The sequence below is a fragment of the Juglans regia genome, chromosome 8, assembly GCF_001411555.2.
Source record: "Juglans regia cultivar Chandler chromosome 8, Walnut 2.0, whole genome shotgun sequence".
Classification (NCBI taxonomy): Eukaryota; Viridiplantae; Streptophyta; class Magnoliopsida; order Fagales; family Juglandaceae; genus Juglans; species Juglans regia.
In genome coordinates, this window is record NC_049908.1 from 27,870,790 (window position 1) to 27,891,924 (window position 21,135).

Genomic DNA, 21,135 nt, shown 5'->3' on the forward strand with positions numbered 1-21,135 from the left:
TTTTTTCTTTCTTTGAATAAGGAAGATACAACGGGAGGACGTGGGGTTTCCGCGCGGCTCATATAAGATAGAGGGGGTAAGAGCATCCCATTCGCGTCCCTAAAACTAACCCTTAGCCAAGTTATAGGAAAAAAACATGAAAAGTGAAAGAAAACTCATCTACATCCGGTTTCCTAAATTAAGTTTTAATTTTAGGATGAGTACATGGGTTACTCTCCAAACTTATATTTTAATAGAATATAAAAGGGAAGTGAGAGAACAAAATAATAAAGAAAGAATAGAGAAATATTATTTTAATCGAATAAAGAAATGATAGGAAATAGAATATATGAGATTTTTGAAAGATGAGTAAAATTTTTAAGACAAAATTATAAGAAGTGTGATTTCTAACCAAATTTTAGGAAATATTATAAGGAACGGATGAAAATGCTCTAAGGAGGATAGATATTGGGTGGAGTAATGCTAAATATAGTTATGATCAGTTGTAGGTGTCGTCATGTACTTCTTTTAAAAATAGTAAAATTTATTATTGAAAAATTAATTTTTTCATTTAAGTTTTATATTTATTTATTTTTTTAAAAAGAATGTACAAGAATGTATAATATTTATGCATTGTATGATTGTAAATATCATCTCTCTATTTGTCGATGGGATTAGCGGGATAGGAATGTTTCTGAGTCCTCACTTTCAAGTCTTGAAAGCAAGCTAATTAATGAGATAATTATGTAGTACTGAAAAGTTGACACTTTTGAATATTTTCTTGACAAACCAGAATCAATGTGATATGTGTTGATCAAGCACTTTGTTATGTCCATATATATTGGGTGATCGTTTTATTTCAACATAGTAATTACCTTTCCATTTTCGTTTGAATACGTGCTTGTTCTGTCACTTTTAACTTTTCTGATCATCAGCACTTATTAATTTAATGGCACATTTAATGGGTTTCATCGTTGGTAGGTACGTAGAGTTATTGAAGTCATGAAGTGAATGAAATAAAAGATAATTTATGCATGCTTGAGTATTAAGGCACGCATTTCCTCTGCCTCAAATCATGGTGCTCAAAACGATGCTTCTAGAGGAGTGATCAGCTCAAAGACAAAACAGAAAAGTACAATTGTGGCAATAAATGCGGTATAACAGAAAGAATATGGTGCACTGCTACGGAAGGCTTAGAAGAATTTTCCATAACAGATTTCTTATGATTTGATACTCATGTATTTGCCATCTGTTGTGCTTTATAAATACTATGAGGCATTGTAAAAAAAACGTAGTAAGGGAAGATGGTCTCATAGTTCAGACTACAGAATGGAAAACATTTCATAGAGGATTTTTGTCAAATACCTTTAATGCCTTGTCTATTTGCATTTTTCAATATGGTACTAAAGTTGTAAAAGGATCCACATCCATTCTTTCCTTTCCTGCACGTCACGTAACAAGGAAAATTGCCACCCACTGTCAAGTACTTCACTATCATCAATCATCAAATATGGTACCGAGGCCTTTCAAACTGTTGTGTTTCTTATCAATCGTATGCCCACACCAACTCTTAATAATATTTCACCCTTTCAAGCTCTATTTCATCATCTTCCTGATTATTCTTTTCTGTGCATTTTTGGTTTTGCGTGTTGGCCCAATTTACGTCCATTTAATCATCACAAAATAGACTTTCATTCTCAACTTTGTGTCTTCATGGGCTATAGCCCAGATTATAAAGACTACAATTGCCTCCATATTCCAACAGGCTGAGTATACCTTTTGTGTGATGTCCGTTTCAATGAGACATGTTTTCCCTTTGCGCCTCCATCAAGCCCCTCAACTGTGTTGGCCCAATCAGTTGCTCCACTCATCCACTTCCTTCCTCGTTGGATCTGCTCCCTACTGGGCTCAGTCCCTCTTCTTATTCAAATTATAAGCCCACACCTTCTAACCCATAAACATTCCCTTCGAGTTCAGACCTACTTTGTGCTTCCCCTTCTCAACCATCCTTGTTGCCACCTTCGGCACATCCAAACCCTACTGCATCTTCATCTCCACCCTAACGACCTACCTTTCCTTTGCCTTTTCTCACTCAGCCTTCCACAAATCATCCTATGGTCACTCGTTCAAAAGCAAATATTCATTGCCCCCTTCTCCAATCAGATGGCACCATCCTGTGGCCTCCTCCCAAACCTTTGCTCTCTCTCACTACCTCTGAGTCCCCTGCCATTCCTGAGGAACCTTCCTTATACACCGAAGCTTCTAAATTTTCTTAGTGGCATGCGGCCATGGCCACCGAGTTTCATGCTCTTTTACAAAATTGGACTTAGGATTTAGTTCCTTTTTCACTCAAGCAAAATGTCTTAGGGTCCAAGTGGGTACTCAAAACCAAGTAGCATGCTGATGGAACACTTGAGTGTCGCAAGGCTCACCTTGTGGCCAAGGGATTCAACCAGCAAACCAGTCTTGATTACATAGAGACATTTAGTTCTGTGGCGAAACCAATTACCATTCGTCTGCTCATCTCCATTGCAATGACTCATCAATAATCGCCACATCAACTTGACATTTAGAACGCCTTCCTACACGGTGACTTGGAGATGACGTCTACATGCAATAACCAACTGGGTTTGTAAATCCTAACTTCCATACCCACATTTGTAAATTACGAAAATCTATCTATGGTCTGAAACAAGCTCCTAAGGTTTGGTTTTCTAAATTGAGTAATAAATTGTTATCTTTAGGTTTTCACAACTCACGATCTGATTCAATTTATGTCTTGATCTATGTTGATGATATTGTTGTTACTGGCTCTAACTCCTCTCTTATTATTGATTTTATTACTGCCCTTTGGTCATCCTTTCCAGTAAAAAATCTTGGAAATTTGCATTATTTTTGAAGTATTGAAGTCTGTCGTAATTCCACTGGTTTGTACATGTCTTAAGCACGATATATCTCTGACTTGTTAATTTGTACTAACATGCATAATGCAAAACCCATGTCCACTCCAATGTCTGCCTCAGTGAAACTCACTGCTCTTGATGGCTATTCTTTTTAGGATCCTCAACACAGTGCAGTGGGAAGTCTCCAGTATCTTGCCTTTAGTAGGCATGATATTTCTTTTGCCGTAAATAAAGTCTATCAATTTATGCACTGTCCTCATCTTCCTCATTGGCAAGCTGTCAAGAGGATTCTTCATTACCTTCGTCTAACTGCTAATTTTGGGCTGCATTTTTCCTCTACCATGTCTTTAACACTTACTGCCTTCTCTGATGTTGATTAGGTTGGCTGCCTTGATGACCATAAGTCTACCGGAGGTTTTTGTATTTACTTTGGCTCTCACCTTGTCTCCTGGGGCTTTAAGAAGCACCCTACTATAGCTCGTTCCTCCACCGAGGCTAAATATAAGGCAGTGGCTAACATTGCATGTGAACTTCTTTGGTTAGAATCCTTGTTAAGAGAATTAGAAATTTTTCTTGCTGATCCACCAACTTTGTGGTGTGACAATTTTGGCGCCACATATTGTTTTGTTAATCCTGTCTTACATTCTCGGACTAAACATGTGGATCTTGATTACCATTTTGTGAGAGATCGTGTGGTTGCTAAAGCTCTCAAAGTCTCCTTTGTATCAAGCAAATATCAAGTTGCTGATATCCTCACCAAGCCTCTCTCCACAGCTTGATTCTCCATTTTACGCTTAAGCCTCACCATCTTCTCGGTCCCGCTTGATTCGTCAGGGGCTATTAAGGCACACATTTCCTCTGCCTTAGATCATGGTGCTCAAAAGGATGCTTCTAGAGGAATCAGCTCAAAGGCAAAACAGAAAAGTACATCTGTGGCAATAGATGCTATAACAGAAAGAATATGGTGCACTGTTATGGAAGGCTCTAGAAGAATTTTCCATAACAGAGTTCTTGTGATTTGATACCCATGTATTTGCCATCTGTTCTGCTTTATAAATAATGTGAGGCATTGTAACAACTTAGTAAGGGAAAATGGTCTCATAGTTCAGACTATAGAATGGAAAACATTTCATAGAGGATTTTTGTCAAATACCTTCAGTTGCCTTGTCTATTTGCATTTTTAAATATTGAACAAGAATATGGCATCACATGGGATTTTCAATAATTTGTCAATAGGCACTGATCTTTTTAGACTCAAGGCCAATGTCTTACGATTATATGTGTGTGTGTGTGTTTTAGACATTTTATATATTTAGTAGAAAATTAAATAAAATATGTAGATCTCATAATATTTAATATATATTGAGGTATCCATGAGTATGTTATGTTTATCTTTCTCATAATTATAGAAGATTTTTCAATAAATAAAAGATTAAGTTTATTCCCTTTCTTCCTGTAAGGAACTTAATTGTCACTTTTACCTCCGTGACCAACAAAAAAAAGGTGGAAATTATAATCTGTTCCTATAATTAGTTAATTTAGTAAATTTTTGCTTAATTTCTAACTTTACAGTACATATTACACAAAAATGGATAGAAGGCAAGTGAATACATCAACCTCAAAAAGTACAATCTACCAAATGCACTAATTTACATCATGCTCGATCGAACATGCATAATATAAGATCATATCGAACTTATTCTATGATGTTTCGAGACTATTTAATAAAAAATATTAATTAAGATTGTAATATATAAGAAGAGATCATGAATTGTTTAATTCTTCGAAATTGATATGATTTATTGTGGTATATTAAATTATATAATATTTTGTACTATAGAATAATAGATGTAATATGATTAGTCACTATATATATACATACATATATATATATATATATTACAATTGCATACTTGAGCAAAAGCACAAAGTTATAATTAAAGATTTGAAAAAAAAACCTAAAAGATTATTCTCTATTTTAAAAACAACACATTAATGTACGTAGCTATAACAACACATTAATATAAAAGAGAATAATATCAACTTATCCACTAATTATATAAGTTTATGTACACATGATGATTAATGTACGATTCTTGTCCACCTGTTTAAAGAAAATTTAGGTACATCAGCTGGCTATATATATTAATGCTATAAGCAGAAATTGTTCGTACTCTCTGGATGATCAGTAACGTACTACGTAATATAAATATTCCTTCTAAGCTCAAGCTGTAACTTACACATGATGATTAATACGTACACAATTAATACTTTCTCTAATACAAAAATCATGGGGATATTCCATGTACATACATACATATATATATATATATATATCTATGGGCTTCACATTGGAATTCATTAATTAATCAAAAGATCATTGCTTTCATGAGGATTCAATAATTAGTAATTCACGTTCTAAAAATAAGATCAGATAAAATAAAATAAGATAGAATGTCACTTTGTGAATCCAAATGAGTACTAAGAATATCAACTTATGCACATGTTACAAAGTTTTCTGTTCCGATAGAGATGAGGTACTGCCCAAGGGTTTATTATATAGTTTCTGTGATGATCAGTATTCATTTGAATGCAACAAATAAGGGGGTTGGAAACAAGCTGCAAAAAGCATGTTGAATTGTAACAGCCAGAGGGAGAGGACCCACCAAAACACAATGCATGGGTCCCAATTTCATTTTTTTAGCTGATATATTATTATATTATATTGCACAAAGGAATTTGGTTGCTTCAAGCCTCCGAACGTAAGCCGTATAGCTGGCTCAGCACGTACGTACAAGACAAAAACTGAAAGCGACTTTATGGATCAGTGGTGGCATTCACTTGCTCCCACGCATTAGCCTTGGTGTAATTGCTAGAATTCAATCTTCAAACGGGTTCCCTCTTCTTTTTTCATGCCGATGATTCTCTTTAATAATTACTTTCTGTTGCAGCTCACCGCTATATATATATATATATATATGGGCCTCCACTCCATTATTTCTCATTCTGTACTCTATCTCTCCATCTCTCTCTCTCTCTCTAAACCACCATCTCCATCTCTCTTTTTAAGATCAAATAAGGGCGTGGTAGGTTTAGAGAAACAGTAGAAGAAATAAATGGGTCGTGATTTGATGCTTTTCTTAGCCAACGTTGTGCTGCAAGTGTGTTATGCAGGGATGAACATCACATCAATGTTGGCCATGCAGTCAGGCATGCACCCACTTGTTCTCGTCGCCTACCGGCAGATTTTTGCAACCATGGCAATCGCTCCCTTCGCTTATTTCCTCGAGTGGTAAAAAAAAAAACAAAAACTCAGAAACTTGAAAACTAGTCACCATATTACATGCACTTTGTTTCCGGTTTCTTTTTTTTTTTTTTTGCATGCATGGATTCACTTTACTTGCATTTTGCTTTGTCTGGTTTTCTTTGGGGTTCGACGTGGGGCTTTGGACTTTTCTTTCTGAAGTAGGATACGTTTTCTGATTTCTTGAATTTCTCGAAATGGATTACTTCAAAAGTTGCATTTAATTTTTTGTTTTTTCCTTTCTGTTTCGTTTGGTGCAGATTTTTTTCTTTTATTTAATATTCTTTCAGTGGATTGTCGACAGTTCTGCGTTTGTATATAGGTATCCATTCGAATAAATGGGGGTTGGAACCTTTCACTAATGCAAGAGAGAATTTCTCTTCTTGTTCTTGTTCTTCTTTATGTCATTTGGACACACAGACATATATATATAAGACCTTTTATATAATTTTCCGAAAAAAAAAAGAGGTTTTCAAAGGTTCTGAAATTGGTTTTTTTGGGAGATCGGATAGCTAGCTAACCTTTTTAGACACGGAAATATCTGTTCATAGCTGCATGAATTAATGAGACTGTTTCGTAGGTGCATATTCCGTGGTTTTGCATGGTTTCTCCAAGCCATTTATGCCACTTCTTGCTAGGTTTAGCTAGTTGGTGCTTGCCACTCATGCATGCATGGGGTGATCTTGCATGTGCACCACATCAAGCTTGGCATGCCTTTCTTTCAAGTTTCAACTCCTTTTCATACTTTTCTACTTTAAATTCATACCTTTCAAGTTTTCCCAAAGTTCTTCAAGTTCATCATGATGTCTTCGTTACATGGTCATAACATATAAGAGCATTAATGCTGTTCGTATGAATGATTTTAAATAACTTAATTAATTCATATGTCAATCATTTAAATATCCATATCATAATTCGTTAGCTTCGAAATCTACATATTTCTCATATTCTCACTCTTTTACTTGTCATAATAGCAGTAGTACTTCGGAAAATGATTAACATGATTTTTTCAACTTTTAATTTATAATTATAAGTACTTTGTATTAAACGGATATCATTTTGTAAATTAGCGTAATGATATGGATGACCATTTTTATAAATTTTTTTTAAATCATTTTTAAATAGAAGGTATTTTTATAAAATAATAATATTTTTAATTACAACTAATTTGTTTTACAAAAATAAACTCGATCTATTTAAAACAAGTTGTCTTGTTTTAAATAGAGGCATGCAGAAATATTGCAATTTGTACACGGACCATAGCAAGCCCTTTGCTTTTCTGGAGTGGTAGAACCAAAATCGTGATGAAGTAGTACTAGTTTAGGAATTAGCCAAAACTTTGTTCCGGGTTCTCTTTCATGCTTGGATTTGCTTTAGTCACATTTTGCTTGTTTAGTACTACTTCATGATTTGAATTGAATCGTTAGGTTTAATTAATTATTATAGGACTTTTCTGCCAAAATGGATATTCAAGAAATGGTCTATATATATATATATATCATACTTTTCGTTTCATTATATTTTTTTTCTTTATATATATAAATTTTTTTAAAATTATATTAATTGTAAAATTATAGAAACTTATTATATGAAATTAAGTCAATTTTAAAATTTATTTTTATAAATTTTTTCATAAAATTTTGAAGAATAAATATAGATAGAAGTTACTATTAGATACATTCATTTTACACACATGATGTGACATCATCTAGACCACACATCTCTCCAAATGAGTATTGGAAACAATTAACTAGAAACAACTATACAGTAAGTATAAAATGTATACTGTTATAATAATTTTTCTCTAATATTACTCAATTTTGAAATATTCTTTTTTCAGAAAACCTCACAGTTAATTAATTAAAAACTTCATTGTAGTTGTCTAGGTCGCGTGAATGCATGGATCTCAGAAAGTTCTGATGAAATCGTTATTAATTAATTGAAAATTCTGTGAATGGCAAAAAGGGATTTGCATTAATTAATTAATACAGCAAAATTATAGAGGCCACGCATGCATGCATGGTCGCCACGTAGGTTGTCTTTGTCCCTTGTCCCTTATAGTGTACAGATGCTTGGGAAAGCCCCCATTGACAGCTACACCGCGTGCACTGTGCTTTACCATTAATTAATGCTTTCAACCCCTATCACAGTCGATTATCCTTTTTAGGTTTTGCTGCAACTTCTTCACATTCTCGTCTTCGGTTGCATTTCTTTTTACCCAAAAATGTCATCCATCGAGTACTAATTATTAATTGCATGCTTATTTTGCGTTGGCACTTGCATGCATGCATGTTTATGTTGTTGGTCTACAAATGATTTGTGTTGTTGGTCCACGTACAAATTAAAATCTAAAGAGTAAAAAAATAAAGAAAAATTCTATTTACAGTCTTTAAATAGAGATTATACGTGTAAATCTTTTATTAAATAAAAAAAATATCATTTTGAGAAAGATATTATTATAATTTTAAAATATTTTAAAAATAAAATTGACTAAACTTGCACATACTGTAAGTAGTATTGTTCAGAAACTAATATTAATTCATATGATATTGTTTCAGTACTAATTAGCCCATAATTAAAAGTCCAATCAATTTTATGAATTTAGTACTAATTTTCACATGAAATTCATGAAACCTTAGAATAACGTACTCGTGTTAATGATCTGACCTCGTATATATCTTTCTATATATATATCATGTACAGGAGGACAAGGCCGAGAATTACAATGCCTATTTTGTTCCAAATATTTTTGTGTTCTTTAACAGGGTAATGAATTTATTCAATCAATTATCTTAATTTGTTGTCTACTACGTACTTTAATTACTGCTCTATCTGTTGATGAACTTGATCAAAGTCTCAAAATGCAGGGCAGTAGGAAATCAGGTTCTTTATTTTCTAGGGTTAAAAGAATCGACCCCAACGATTGGATGCGCATTAACTAATACACTTCCAGCATTCACTTTCATCCTTGCTGTCCTGTTCAGGTACCTAGCTACAAGATTAATGCAAATGGCAAGTAATTTTCTGTCCGGTTAATAAGATACTCAAATTTTTATTCGAATCTATACATACATGAGATCAGTACGTACTTTTTGTTTAATTAAAGAGAGATATATAGACTAATTAATGAATTAGTAGCTTCGTACGTACAAGATTAATGAGCAGTACGTTATTAATATTACTGGGAAAATTCACATGATGAATAACGACATATGTATGTTATATATATATATATATATATATATAGAGTAGGTTTTTTTTTTTTTTTTTTTTGGTATAAATCGGAAGTTTCAAGAGCTGATGTTTGGTAGGCAAGAATATGTGGGAATCAAGACCAGGCCAGGGCAAGCAAAGGTACTTGGTACAATTTTATGCGTGGGAGGAGCTCTTTTGTTGTCATTCTACCATGGAAACGCCATAGATATAGGAGAATCCAGCATTCACTGGACGTATGGAGAGAATATGGAAAAGAAGAGTTCTTCAACTTCCACTGGCCAGGGAAACTTCATCTTGGGCCCCTTCCTCCTAATTTGTAGTTCTCTCTCTTGGGCAATGTGGTTCATACTTCAAGTAAGCACTCAGCTCCTTTTCTTTAAGCTGTTTGGATGATGAGATAAGATAGTTTTAAATGAATTCAATTAAATATTATTAGAATATTATTTTTTAATATTATTATTATTTTAAGATTTGAAAAAATCAAATTGTTTATTGTTATATTTTGTGTGAAAATTTAAAAAAATTGTAATAATGTATTGAGATAAAATGAGATGGGTTGAAAGTATAATTTATCAATCCAAACGACTCCGCCTAAATTTTTCCCAAAGGAATTTTTATTTGAGTCTGATACACTTCTAGCTAGTTCAACTACGTAGTACATGAAGTTCGTATGCATGTATATATTTCTGCAAGTACTGTTTTGGAATATTTTTCAGGCAAGAATGGGCGAGAGGTTTCCAGCTCCTTACACAACCACCACACTAATGTGTTTCATGGCCAGCATCGAGTGTGGGATCATTGCCTTAATTTCCAAACACAACGCTTCTGCGTGGTCATTGAGCGATCCGATGAGGATTATTGCAGCTCTCTACGCGGTATGGTTCAGTTTACTTTGTCAAGAACAGTATACACACACACACAGAGTTGATTCTTTCTTTTTTGGGGGGCAAGGAATATGAAAACTGAAAAGTACTAGGTTCAAGCCCTAGCTAGGACATTCGCCAGCTTAAATTGTGCCAAATACCAGCTTGAAGCTAGCACATGAATGATATGGCGACCCCATCTATTTAGACTTAAGATTTCATGAGCTGTCGAGAGTTTTAATTCGTAGTTAATTAGCTAGATGATGTTTAATTCGTACCTCGCCTAGCTAGCTGCAGTAAACCATGATTCATTTGAAAGGCATATTATATATATATGATCGATGCTGATGATCATTTTCAGGGAGTTGTGTGTTCTGCACTAGGATTTGCCTTAACTTCCTGGGCTATCCAGATGAAAGGTCCTCTCTACGGCTCGGTGTTCAACCCTTTGTCGCTTGTCATCGTCGCCATTTCTAGCTGGGCCCTCCTTCGTGAGCAATTACATGTTGGAACGTGAGTCATATTAATGTGTCCGTTTGTTGCATGGTTAGGTTAATTTACTCCTGATTTGACTGGCTAAGTGGTAATTATAAATTAACCCAACTTCATAATTAATTTCAAAAGCAAGCATATATTAATTCTCATGCACACTTAATGCCAATAGCTATATATTTATATATGTTACATATTAATGTGTACTTGTAAATTACAAGATCGAATTAATTAGTTGGATCAGCATGCCTGTATACTTGATCTGTTACTAAATTTCAGTATGTACGTGGTTAAATCAGTGCTCTAGGGTCTTGTTTTATTGTGATGGGACTCTATGCTGTTCTATGGGGGAAGAATAAGGAGATCATGAGACCGATGATGAGTACTACTGCTATTCATGAAGATCAGACAGCATCAAGAAAGCAAGACGATGATGATGAAAAGATGGTCGAGATCAAGGATGACTTGGAAGTGCAGTTGAATCCAACATCAAATCGAAACCATCATGTCTCGACTGGAGATAAGGAGAAACACATGAACGACACCAAGCTGTAATCCAACTCGATATTGTACGTTGAATGTTTGTTTAATTAATTGGACATGCATGTCAGGAGTTTACTTTTAAGTTCAAATAAAATTTTCTTCTGAACAATCTCCTAGTACTCCTAGTACTATATATATGATTCCACAATTCTATTTTTTTTTTTTTTTTCTAAATAAAGGGTCATATTCTCTAACAAACAGTACTACCCGGCCGATTATAATTTATGTAGAAGAAACGACAACAAAAAGGGATATGAGACAAATGAAGTTGATCCGTACCAATCTTCATATACATTTCTTGTACCCCTACCTTCGTATTTCTTAATAAAATCAAGAGAGTCGTCCTATATATCTCGAATAGCATTGGATTGGTACATGGACTACTTCACGGACTAGTGCAGAGCATATTATATATATATATATATATATGAATATATCTATATATATATAATCTTGGGGACTAATTATAAAGAGCCAAGCCTAAGTTATAAAGTCCAAAGTAGGATATTAAGATTAGTGAAAAGATGCCATTCATTTTAAATTTTATCATCTTAATTATACTTGTTGATCACATTATATATTTAAAATGAAAAATTCTATTTGCAGTCCCCACTTGGGAACTGTATGTGCAGGCTCTTTATTAAATGAAAAAAAACATCATTTTAAGAGGGATAGTTTTGTAATTTTAAAAAATTTTAAAGAGAAAATTGTCTAGACTTACATTGCAGTCCCCCAAATGGGAACTCTATCTAGCATTGCTCATTTAAAATAGCTATTCATGATTTAAGTAGTATTTTACATATGAATTATTTAAAATGTGATAAATTAGTAGCTAGGTGTAATTACGAATTAATACACTTGCTCACATAACATATTTTAATTAGTTATCATTTTTAAGTGTTAAATATATATGATATTTTTTGAACTATATATAAGGTAAGTTATTGTAATTAAAATTGATAAAATATAAAGTAAGAATAACATTGGTTTTGAAATTTAAATTGTAAGATGCTTTAATCAAGAAAAATTCAATTATATATAAAGATCTTTTAATTTTTTCTCTAATTATTCTTGAGTTATTAATTTACTCAGGGGTAGAATTTTTTTTGTTTAGATAATCATTTTTGAGTTATTAATTTATTTTTTTGAGTTATTTATTGTTAAGGCTGATCTAGCACTTATAAATTATATGTGGACCATTCAATTCAATTGCCAAGGTGATTGGTGAGAAATCAGTCTCTGAGATCATTTTCCACATCACCACAGCCAATACCTTCTCCGTACCAAACCCTAGCAGACGTCACCCAAATGTTTATAGACGCCGTCAAAACGACCGTTACTTACGACCCATATATAAAACCTCTACATCCACGCCATTCTTTTCGTCCCCATTTCTCAGATCTGCCCAAGACGTCCGGTCTTCGCTGTCGCTGTGTGAGTCTCTCTCTCTCTCTCTCTGCGTAAGATATAATATGCGTAGATCGACTAGATCGGTTTGGGTTTAGATCTGAGCCTGTTTCCTTTTGGTTTGTGAGATTTCAGTTTTGGGCATTTTATATTACAGTTTTAACGTGGTTTATGGAAACCCATTTGGATGTAGGCTTTGGACGATGTGTTTCTGTGTTGGTTTTGAAGTTCTCGCAGATCTCTTGCATATAGGACCCGTTTAGATGTAATTTATTAAGAGCCTGATTTGGATTTGTTTTGCTTACAACGTTCTCTGTTCTCAGAAAATCTCTAAAACCCAATCGGTGCCTTTCTTTCACAAAATCATATATTCTTTGATGTTAAATACGAGATCTTGTTTTCATATTGTTAGGTTTGTTTGTAATTGTAGAGCACAGATCTGATTCATGGTGTATAATGTTGAAGGATGCAATATGGATTTCTTTGAAAAAAAGGATTGGATTTAACGTCATTTCTGAGATAAATTGGGTTTTTCCAAATCTTCGGTTACTTTGAGCTAACAAACCAATCAATTTCCAGCTACTAGGGGGGAAATTAAGATCCATCATCCCATAGGTCTTGTTGAAGAATCTACAAGGTTTATAATAATCGCTCTCTATGTTGATGCACAAATAACTCTGATGACCAAACCGACTTATTTCTTGCTGTTCCTCCTATTCAATCGAAGATGTTTTGAATGTCGTGTGCTATTATTGGTACGTGATTTGCATAGTGTTAATGATTTGATCTGACCTGTAATTTTGGGATTTCAGCTGAGATAAAAAGATGGGGCTGTCTTTCACCAAGCTATTCAGCCGGCTTTTCGCCAAGAAGGAGATGCGGATTCTTATGGTGGGTCTTGATGCTGCTGGTAAGACCACCATCTTGTACAAGCTCAAGCTGGGAGAGATCGTAACCACCATTCCCACCATTGGTATGATTTTATTTTTTCTCAACATTGCTCAAAATATGTGGTCTGTAGATGAGCTATTATTTTACTGTTACAGGTGATTGGATTAACTCTCTTGCTTAGACTCTGGTAATAGATACTTATTTGCCTTTACCCAGGTTTCAATGTGGAGACCGTGGAATATAAGAACATTAGCTTCACCGTTTGGGATGTTGGTGGCCAGGACAAGGTTTGTGCTTTTATCATAAGAATGGTGCATATTTGCTTATTCTTATGATAAAAAATTTTGTTTACTGATCAATAAAATATTCTTTTTTAGTTTCTCCTTGATGTGTGATGAAAAGCACTTCAACCTGTGGCAGGCATTTCATGTGTATGTGAACATGTTTGCATGACTTGAGTTATGTGTGGTTACAGCTGCTGGAATTAATGCGCTTGTATGTTTTTCTTGATTGAATGCTAGCCCATCAGGCGTCAGCACACAACAAAAGCATAAGTTACATTAATTTGAACCACCTTGTATTTCTTTTGTTCTTTGAGGAAAGGCTACCCACGCTGTGACAGACAAATAAGTATTCATATATGTATTTTAAATATTTATGTTTGCAAGAATTCTGTACGGTCAATTTTTTCATGATGTATGTGCTTATTGACGGTCTTGTGCTGATTAGTTGTTCCTCCATCAGCACATAACATAATCATAAGCTACATTTACTTATGCCACCATGTATTTTGGTTTTTTCCTTGTATGAGGAAAGACTATCCATGCTGTGGCATATATAATAATATAGGCATAAATATCTTCATACCATACCTTGTGAATCCTTGTATTTTATGTACAGTTCTTTTCTTGATGAGTATATGGTGCATTTCATGCATTTATAAATGACAAGCTTGGGGGTGAGCCATTAATATTAGTCCTTAGCTATTAGTTCAGTCTTGTTATTTTAGTTATATTTTGGAAAGCCAGTTTGTTGCGGCTTATAGGATGTGCCTATCTGTATGAAATTGAGTTTATTTTTTATTTATTTAAAGGTAGATCTTGTTTGGTTTATAATGCATCGAGTTGTTACCTTCATGGAAAGCTTTATCATATGCTATCATATAGTCAATGCTGTGTCAAGCCTTTTTCTGAGTGTTATATTTTCTATGTACAGATTCGACCTTTGTGGAGACATTACTTCCAAAACACTCAGGGTCTTATTTTTGTGGTTGATAGCAATGATCGTGACCGTGTGGTTGAGGCTAGGGATGAGCTGCACCGGATGTTGAATGAGGTAATTAGAAGGCATGCTCATAATGCAAAATAAAAAAGACCTCAAGTGGGCATTGCTAATTATAAGGAGCACATGTTCGAGTACTCGGTCCTTTGTCTAGGATATTTACTTAGTCCTCTTCTTGTATACTCAAGGCATTTGTCTATTTTATGGTCGATAATTTTTTTTTTTTCGGTTATCCTCATGTATACTCCCTGTGTACTTGGGCTTTTGCCTACTTCCATAATAAAACTTCTTGATCACCGATCCAAAAAAAGAATTTGTTTATTGATCAATAAAAAAGTAGCACGTCCGAGTGTGTTGATTTCTTGTTGATTTTTAGGATGAATTGAGGGATGCTGTGCTGCTTGTATTTGCAAACAAGCAAGATCTTCCAAATGCTATGAATGCTGCTGAGATTACCGATAAGCTTGGTCTTCACTCCCTCCGCCAGCGCCATTGGTATATTGATGATCTCTCACTCTCTCTCTCACACACTCACTCACTCACTCATTCATTCACACACATACAGTTCCCAATGTATAGGATATTTACTATCTGCTCATTGGTCATGGCGATTGTGGGTTCTATTGCAGGTATATCCAGAGCACATGTGCGACTTCCGGGGAAGGTCTCTATGAGGGACTAGACTGGCTTTCCAACAATATTGCCAACAAGGTAAAGGCTCTAACGCTGTGTTGGAACTCAGCCCTGAGGAAGTTTTCATAATTATGCGTTAATTATTCTTTTTTATTTTTTGGGTCTTGCAGGCTTAAGAGATCCTTAAATCTTCACCAACTTTTTGGGCTGCAATCTCTGTCAAAGGGGGATGTTACCCTTGGTTATTTGGTGTTCATGCGTTTTGACTTGTTTCTTTCCTGAAAATATATCCGTTTGTTTAGATCTTTCTTACTACTATGTGATAGGCATCGGCATTTGGCATTGTAGATTCTAAATAATTCTTGACTCAATTTATACGATCCTTTTTGCAATTGTTTCCCTTCACTGGATCTGCTTGGAATGACTTAAATATCCCGCACTCCAAGGCCAATAATATCATCTGCTGAGTACTGGTAGAGTATTGACACGTAAGTAGCGATGCCTTTGTTCCTCGAGGTTCAGCTTCAGTATGGTGTCTTTTCATAAACAATTACATTCAAATGCTTCCATGTTGAGGCCTTGTTTGGATATTGGAATGTATTGTGATCAATTCAGTTCAGTCAGTCAAATTTTAAGATAAGTCTAACATTCAAATACTGAATTCTCAATTAACTAAACGTCACTCAACTCAAAATCTGTTTATACATAGTCTAATTTTTTTTAACTCTATATTTTTACACGTGGAATCTATATTATTTTTTAAATTCTCATAAATATATCTAAATTTATCTTAACATTTAAGTATATTTAAATTTATTTTAGGTGGGTCTCACAAAATTTATTTCACAATCATAATTTATTATTATTCATAACGAACTTAACTCATTTCAACTCACCTCAATATTTAAATGAGACTTTAATGTTGTGTTTGGTTGTTAAGCCGAACTCAGTTCTTTATGAATAGTATTGAGTTGAGTAGTGAATGAAATTATGTAGAGTCCATCTAAATTGAATTTAAAGTATGTTTAGATGTTTAAATGAGTTTAATACTTTTTATGGGAAGTTGAAAAAGGTTGTGGGTTCCATGTGTAAGGAAGTTTTAAATTAAGATGTGTTTTGTAATTTGAGAGTTAGTATTTGGATGTCAGACTCAGCTTAAAATTAGACTGAACTCAGTTGAATCTTGTAATCAAATGTAGTCTAAGGGTAGGTTTGGGGGGTGAGATGAGAATTTTGTGTTTTGTTTTGAAGTTTAAAATATTAAGTTTTAATATTATTATTGTTTTGGGATTTGAAAAAGGTGTATTGGGATTTAAAAAAGTTGAATTGTTTATTATATTTCGTATAGGAATTTGAAAAAGGTGTAATGATGAGATGAGATGAGAATTTTGTGTTTTGTTTGAGGTCCCAAACCTGCCCTTAAGATACCATCTCTTGGCCTTAGAGCATTAGTATTGGTTTCATCAAAATTATCTTCAAAATTTGATGAAAGGTACATGTTTTTCATAAATTCAAAATCTCTCTATCCATAATCTCACATTGAATTAGCTATTAGATTCATCAAAATATAATATAATATTATTTTTTTAATAACAATATTTTTAATTTTTTTTTCATATTTTACAATTACACAAACCATATGTATATTAATAATTTAATTTGATACTTAAATTGTTATTTTTCAACTAATTTGTTTTTCTCAATCTAATTACCTAACAAACACATTTCAGAAACTAATTTTCAATCCCAAACTAAAATAGTCTCCTGTATTTTGTAATAAAATAATAAGATAGATTTATGAATAGTGGGTCTTTAAATATGAAGATGAAAATCTCAACTTATTATTCAAAATTTTTTTTTGCTCCTCTCTAGGTTTCCGAGGGTTATCTACGTAGAGGCGATTTCTACTGCCGTCAGTGCAGTGCCCTGCCTTTCATGGAGGACTCTCTCCATAATCTCTATCAACGTTTATCTTTGACCGAGAGTGAAAATGCAGAAGTGGTGGTGGAACCAGAGAAGTTGGCCGATGCTTTTGTGAGTGGTGGTCAGTGCTTGATTCTGAAATTATTCACGGAGCGCCACTATCACAGGGAGATTTTTAAGAGTACGATGAGGAAAGCTTGGCATTTGGTGTTAGGGGTGAAGTTTAGGGACTTGGACTCCTCTCTCATGCTGGCCGAGTTTGAAAGTCTTAAGGATAAGGAGAAGGTTTTACGTGGGGGTCCCTGGTCTTTTGACAACCATTTGATCTTAATGGCTGAAGTAGATGGTCGGAGTCAGGTTCATCAGATTCAATTGACGACGGCTTCGTTTTGGGTAAGGATTCACGATTTGCCTTTAATGGCTCGAACTGAATATGTTGGTCGGTTATTGGGTATGAAAATTGGGATGGTAGAGGAAGTAGATGTGGAGGCTGGGGACATGAAATGGGGTGAGTTCCTGCGCGTAAGAGTTAAATTTCCAGTCGATAAACCTCTGTTGCGGTGCTCAAAATTCATGATTGGGGGTGGAGACCCAGTGTGGGTTCGTTTCTCTTATGAACAATTCCCCATATTCTGTTACTGGTGTGGATGTTTGGGGCATAGCGAACGAGAGTGTGTCAATGTCAAACGGGGGTCTGAGATTTCCTCAGTGACTAATTTTCCGTATGGTATGTGGCTTCGTGCAAGTTCTCGATCTGGTACGAGACCAACTATAGGGAAAAATAGAGGAAATAACCCAGTAAATCCTTCCAAAGTCTCTTCCCTGAAGTATCTCATGCTTCTGGGTCTAAGGAGATGCCGGAAGAGGTTATGGTTGAGAAGGGGGCTGAGACGATGGCGGAAGGAGGTATCTCTTCTCTGTCAAAAACCCAAACTGTCCCGAAAACAGTTACAGACTGTCCGGAAGCGATTCAACAGGAACATGGAGGTTATGGGCAATCAGTGATGGGCGAGAAATTGGGGAAGGTGGTTAACGAGCTGAATCCTCTACAGCTTTCTGATGTAGAGTTGACTCAAGCTCCCATTCTTGTTATTGGGCCTGGTGGGCCAGCTCAAATGCATTTGATTACTCAGGCTGAAGACCAGGAAGGGGGCTTTGTTATAAGGCCTGATGGGATTACTAGTAAAAAGTGGAAGCGTGCTTCGATACTTCATGACTCGAAATCTTCTTATGTTCAGAGAATTCCGGCTGGGCAAGGTGATTTGAAGGCGCTTCCAAGGAAAAGAAAAGGGGTGAAGGACGAGGGCAATTCTCAAGGACGCTCATCAAAGAGGCTGCTAGTTGCTCGACCCCACGAGGTTGATGGGGCTCCCGTTCCACTCTCAGAGATATCGGCGGTGGCTGTGGATCAGCACCGCCGAGACCCATGAAAATCTGTAGTTGGAATGCACGGGGGCTTGGGAACCCTCGTGGCATTCGTACCCTCTGTGATTTAATTCAGAGGGAACTACCCGACGTCTTGTTCCTGCAGGAGACCAGATTGTCCACTCGTGAAGTTGAATCCTGTAAGTACAAACTAGGCTTTCAAAATTGTTTGGCTATTAGTTCTGATGGAAGGAAAGGGGGTATTGCATTATTATGGGATGTTGAGATTGATTTATCTGTGATTAACTATTCGTCTAATCATGTTGATGCTGTCATTAAAGATTTACGATTACGGAAGGGTCACTGGTTTTTAACTGCTCTATATGGTTTTCCTGAAACTCACCTGCGACATCAGTCCTGGAGTTTACTTAAATCTTTATGTCGTGCTCCTGATGAACCGTGGCTGGTGTTGGGAGACTTTAATGAATTATTGTCTGCTCATGAAAAGAGTGGGGGTAATCCTAGGCCTGAAAAACAACTTAGTGCTTTTAGAGAGGTTGTTGATGTCTGTAGATTGAGGGATTTGGGTTTCTCGGGGCCAATGCTTACTTGGTCAAATAGACGAGCTGGTGATAAGTGCATTAGAGAAAGGCTTGATCATTGCTTGGTTAATTCTATGTGGTGGGCCTGTTTCCCTAATGCCCGTGTGACCCATGGTGTGGTAGCCTATTCCGATCATTTACCTATTTGGTTAAATCTAGAGGGAGCTAGTGCTTCCCACAATAGTCAAAAGTCTTTTAAATTTGAGGCCATGTGGGTGGGTGAGGTTGAATGTGAAGAAATAATCAAAGGGGTTTGGGAAAGGTGTGCTGCCCCAGCTTCTATGAATGTTCTTTCAGGTTTGATTAAGGAGTGTGGGGATCAGCTACAGGGGTGGAATAAACAAGGTTTTGGAAATGTTCAAACTCAACTAAATAAGGCACAACGATCCCTATGCAATCTACAGGACATGGACCCAGGATTGGTCTCTAATGATGCTCTGAATGCTGCAAGAAGTAAGGTTCAACTTTGGTTAGAAAGAAAGGAGATTATGTGGCGACAACGTTCTAAGGCATTGTGGCTAAAGGAGGGTGATAGCAATACGAAGTATTTTCATATGAAGGCCTCCCAACGAAAGAGGAAAAATTAGCTTTTTAAGATCCAAGAGGAAGAAGGTGTGTGGCAAGAAGGTATTCAGAGGGATATGGTTATTATTGATTTCTTTCAAAACCTTTTCACTAGTTCTTCCCCGGCTACTGATGTTGATTCTTTGGCGTTCTTAGAATCATTGTCTGGGAAAGTTTCTGGAGATATGAATTCAGATTTGATGAGGGAATTCACAGCTGAAGAGGTGAAGGAAGCATTACATCAAATGAATCCAACAACGGCTCCGGGTCCGGATGGAATGTCTCCAATATTTTTTCAGAAGTATTGGCATGTCGTGGGGGCCAATATTACTGCTGCAGTTCTTCAAGCACTCAACTCAGGTTCTTTCCCAAATTCTTTGAACCATACTCATATTGTACTGATTCCTAAGAAGAAGTATTCGATTAAAATGGGTGATTTTAGGCCAATTAGTTTGTGTAACGTGGTCTATAAACTTATTGCAAAGGTCCTTTCTAATCGTCTCAAATCTGTACTGCCGAGCCTTATAAGTGAGAGTCAAAGTGCTTTTGTCCCTGGACGTTTAATTTCTGACAATGTTTTAATTGCATATGAGCTGGTAAATCATTTGAAGCATAAGAAAAAAGGGAAGAAGGGGTTTATGTCCTTAAAATTGGATATGAGTAAGGCCTACGATCGGGTGGAGTGGGTCTTTCTAAAGTCTGTTATGGAAGTGATGGGGTTCCATCCGAGGTTTGTTGGGCTGATTATGTACTGCATCAAATCTGTCTCTTTTTCTGTCGTGATTAATGGGACACCAAATGGTAACATCATGCCAACTCGGGGATTAAGACAAGGGGATCCGTTATCCCCATATTTATTTCTTCTTTGTACGGAAGGGCTGATTTCTTTATTACGAAGTGCAGGGCTGAGAAATGAAATATCTGGCGTAAAGGTTTGTCGCGGTGCTCCAAATATTAATCACCTACTTTTTGCGGATGATAGTGTAGTCTTTTGTCGGGCGGAGGTGGCTGAAAATAGAAGGGTACAATTATTGTTAGAAAAATATGAAGCTGTTTCAGGCCAAAGAATTAATAAAGAAAAGACAGCTATAGTTTTTAGTGGTAATGTGAGTGAGGATACTGGGACAGTGATTAAAGACCTTTGGAGTAATTGTGAAATACAACAATAT

At 35.5% G+C, this 21,135-nt stretch overlaps 3 protein-coding genes across 4 annotated transcripts; all 3 read left to right on the forward strand.

Moving 5' to 3' along the window:
* Nucleotides 1-5,872: 5,872 nt before the first annotated feature.
* On the forward strand, nucleotides 5,873-11,382 carry LOC108987750 (WAT1-related protein At1g09380-like). Its single transcript, XM_018960740.2, has 7 exons — nucleotides 5,873-6,174; nucleotides 8,890-8,952; nucleotides 9,054-9,170; nucleotides 9,498-9,756; nucleotides 10,119-10,277; nucleotides 10,627-10,778; nucleotides 11,057-11,382. Exons 1-7 carry the CDS (start codon nucleotides 5,999-6,001, stop codon nucleotides 11,310-11,312), a joined length of 1,182 nt encoding a protein of 393 aa, XP_018816285.1. The 5' UTR covers nucleotides 5,873-5,998; the 3' UTR covers nucleotides 11,313-11,382.
* Nucleotides 11,383-12,637: 1,255 nt separating this feature from the next.
* On the forward strand, nucleotides 12,638-15,944 carry LOC108987747 (ADP-ribosylation factor). Of its 2 annotated transcripts, none has more exons than XM_018960736.2 (7): nucleotides 12,638-12,734; nucleotides 13,520-13,680; nucleotides 13,815-13,885; nucleotides 14,814-14,933; nucleotides 15,256-15,374; nucleotides 15,509-15,590; nucleotides 15,683-15,944. In XM_018960736.2, exons 2-7 carry the CDS (start codon nucleotides 13,533-13,535, stop codon nucleotides 15,686-15,688), a joined length of 546 nt encoding a protein of 181 aa, XP_018816281.1. In that variant the 5' UTR covers nucleotides 12,638-12,734; nucleotides 13,520-13,532; the 3' UTR covers nucleotides 15,689-15,944. The 2 variants fall into 2 exon arrangements, with proteins under 2 accessions (XP_018816281.1, XP_018816282.1); XM_018960737.2 differs by having other exon boundaries at nucleotides 12,672-12,728.
* A 2,917-nt stretch (nucleotides 15,945-18,861) lies between these two features.
* Nucleotides 18,862-19,989, forward strand: LOC108987722. Its single transcript, XM_018960701.1, has one exon. The coding sequence runs from the start codon at nucleotides 18,862-18,864 to the stop codon at nucleotides 19,987-19,989; it is 1,128 nt and encodes a 375-aa protein (XP_018816246.1).
* The last annotated feature ends 1,146 nt before the right edge of the window (nucleotides 19,990-21,135 follow it).

Bases quoted from the DNA above. Each gene is read 5' to 3' on its own strand.
- LOC108987750 (XM_018960740.2), top strand. From the start codon at position 5,999: ATGGGTCGTGATTTGATGCTTTTCTTAGCCAACGTTGTGCTGCAAGTG. The intron at 9,171-9,497 runs GTACCTAGCTAC...GATGTTTGGTAG, and splicing joins ATCCTTGCTGTCCTGTTCAG to GCAAGAATATGTGGGAATCA. The intron at 10,278-10,626 runs GTATGGTTCAGT...GATCATTTTCAG, and splicing joins TTATTGCAGCTCTCTACGCG to GGAGTTGTGTGTTCTGCACT.
- LOC108987747 (XM_018960736.2), top strand. From the start codon at position 13,533: ATGGGGCTGTCTTTCACCAAGCTATTCAGCCGGCTTTTCGCCAAGAAG. The intron at 13,886-14,813 runs GTTTGTGCTTTT...TTCTATGTACAG, and splicing joins ATGTTGGTGGCCAGGACAAG to ATTCGACCTTTGTGGAGACA. The intron at 15,375-15,508 runs GTATATTGATGA...GTTCTATTGCAG, and splicing joins TCCCTCCGCCAGCGCCATTG to GTATATCCAGAGCACATGTG.
- LOC108987722 (XM_018960701.1), top strand. From the start codon at position 18,862: ATGAAAATCTGTAGTTGGAATGCACGGGGGCTTGGGAACCCTCGTGGC.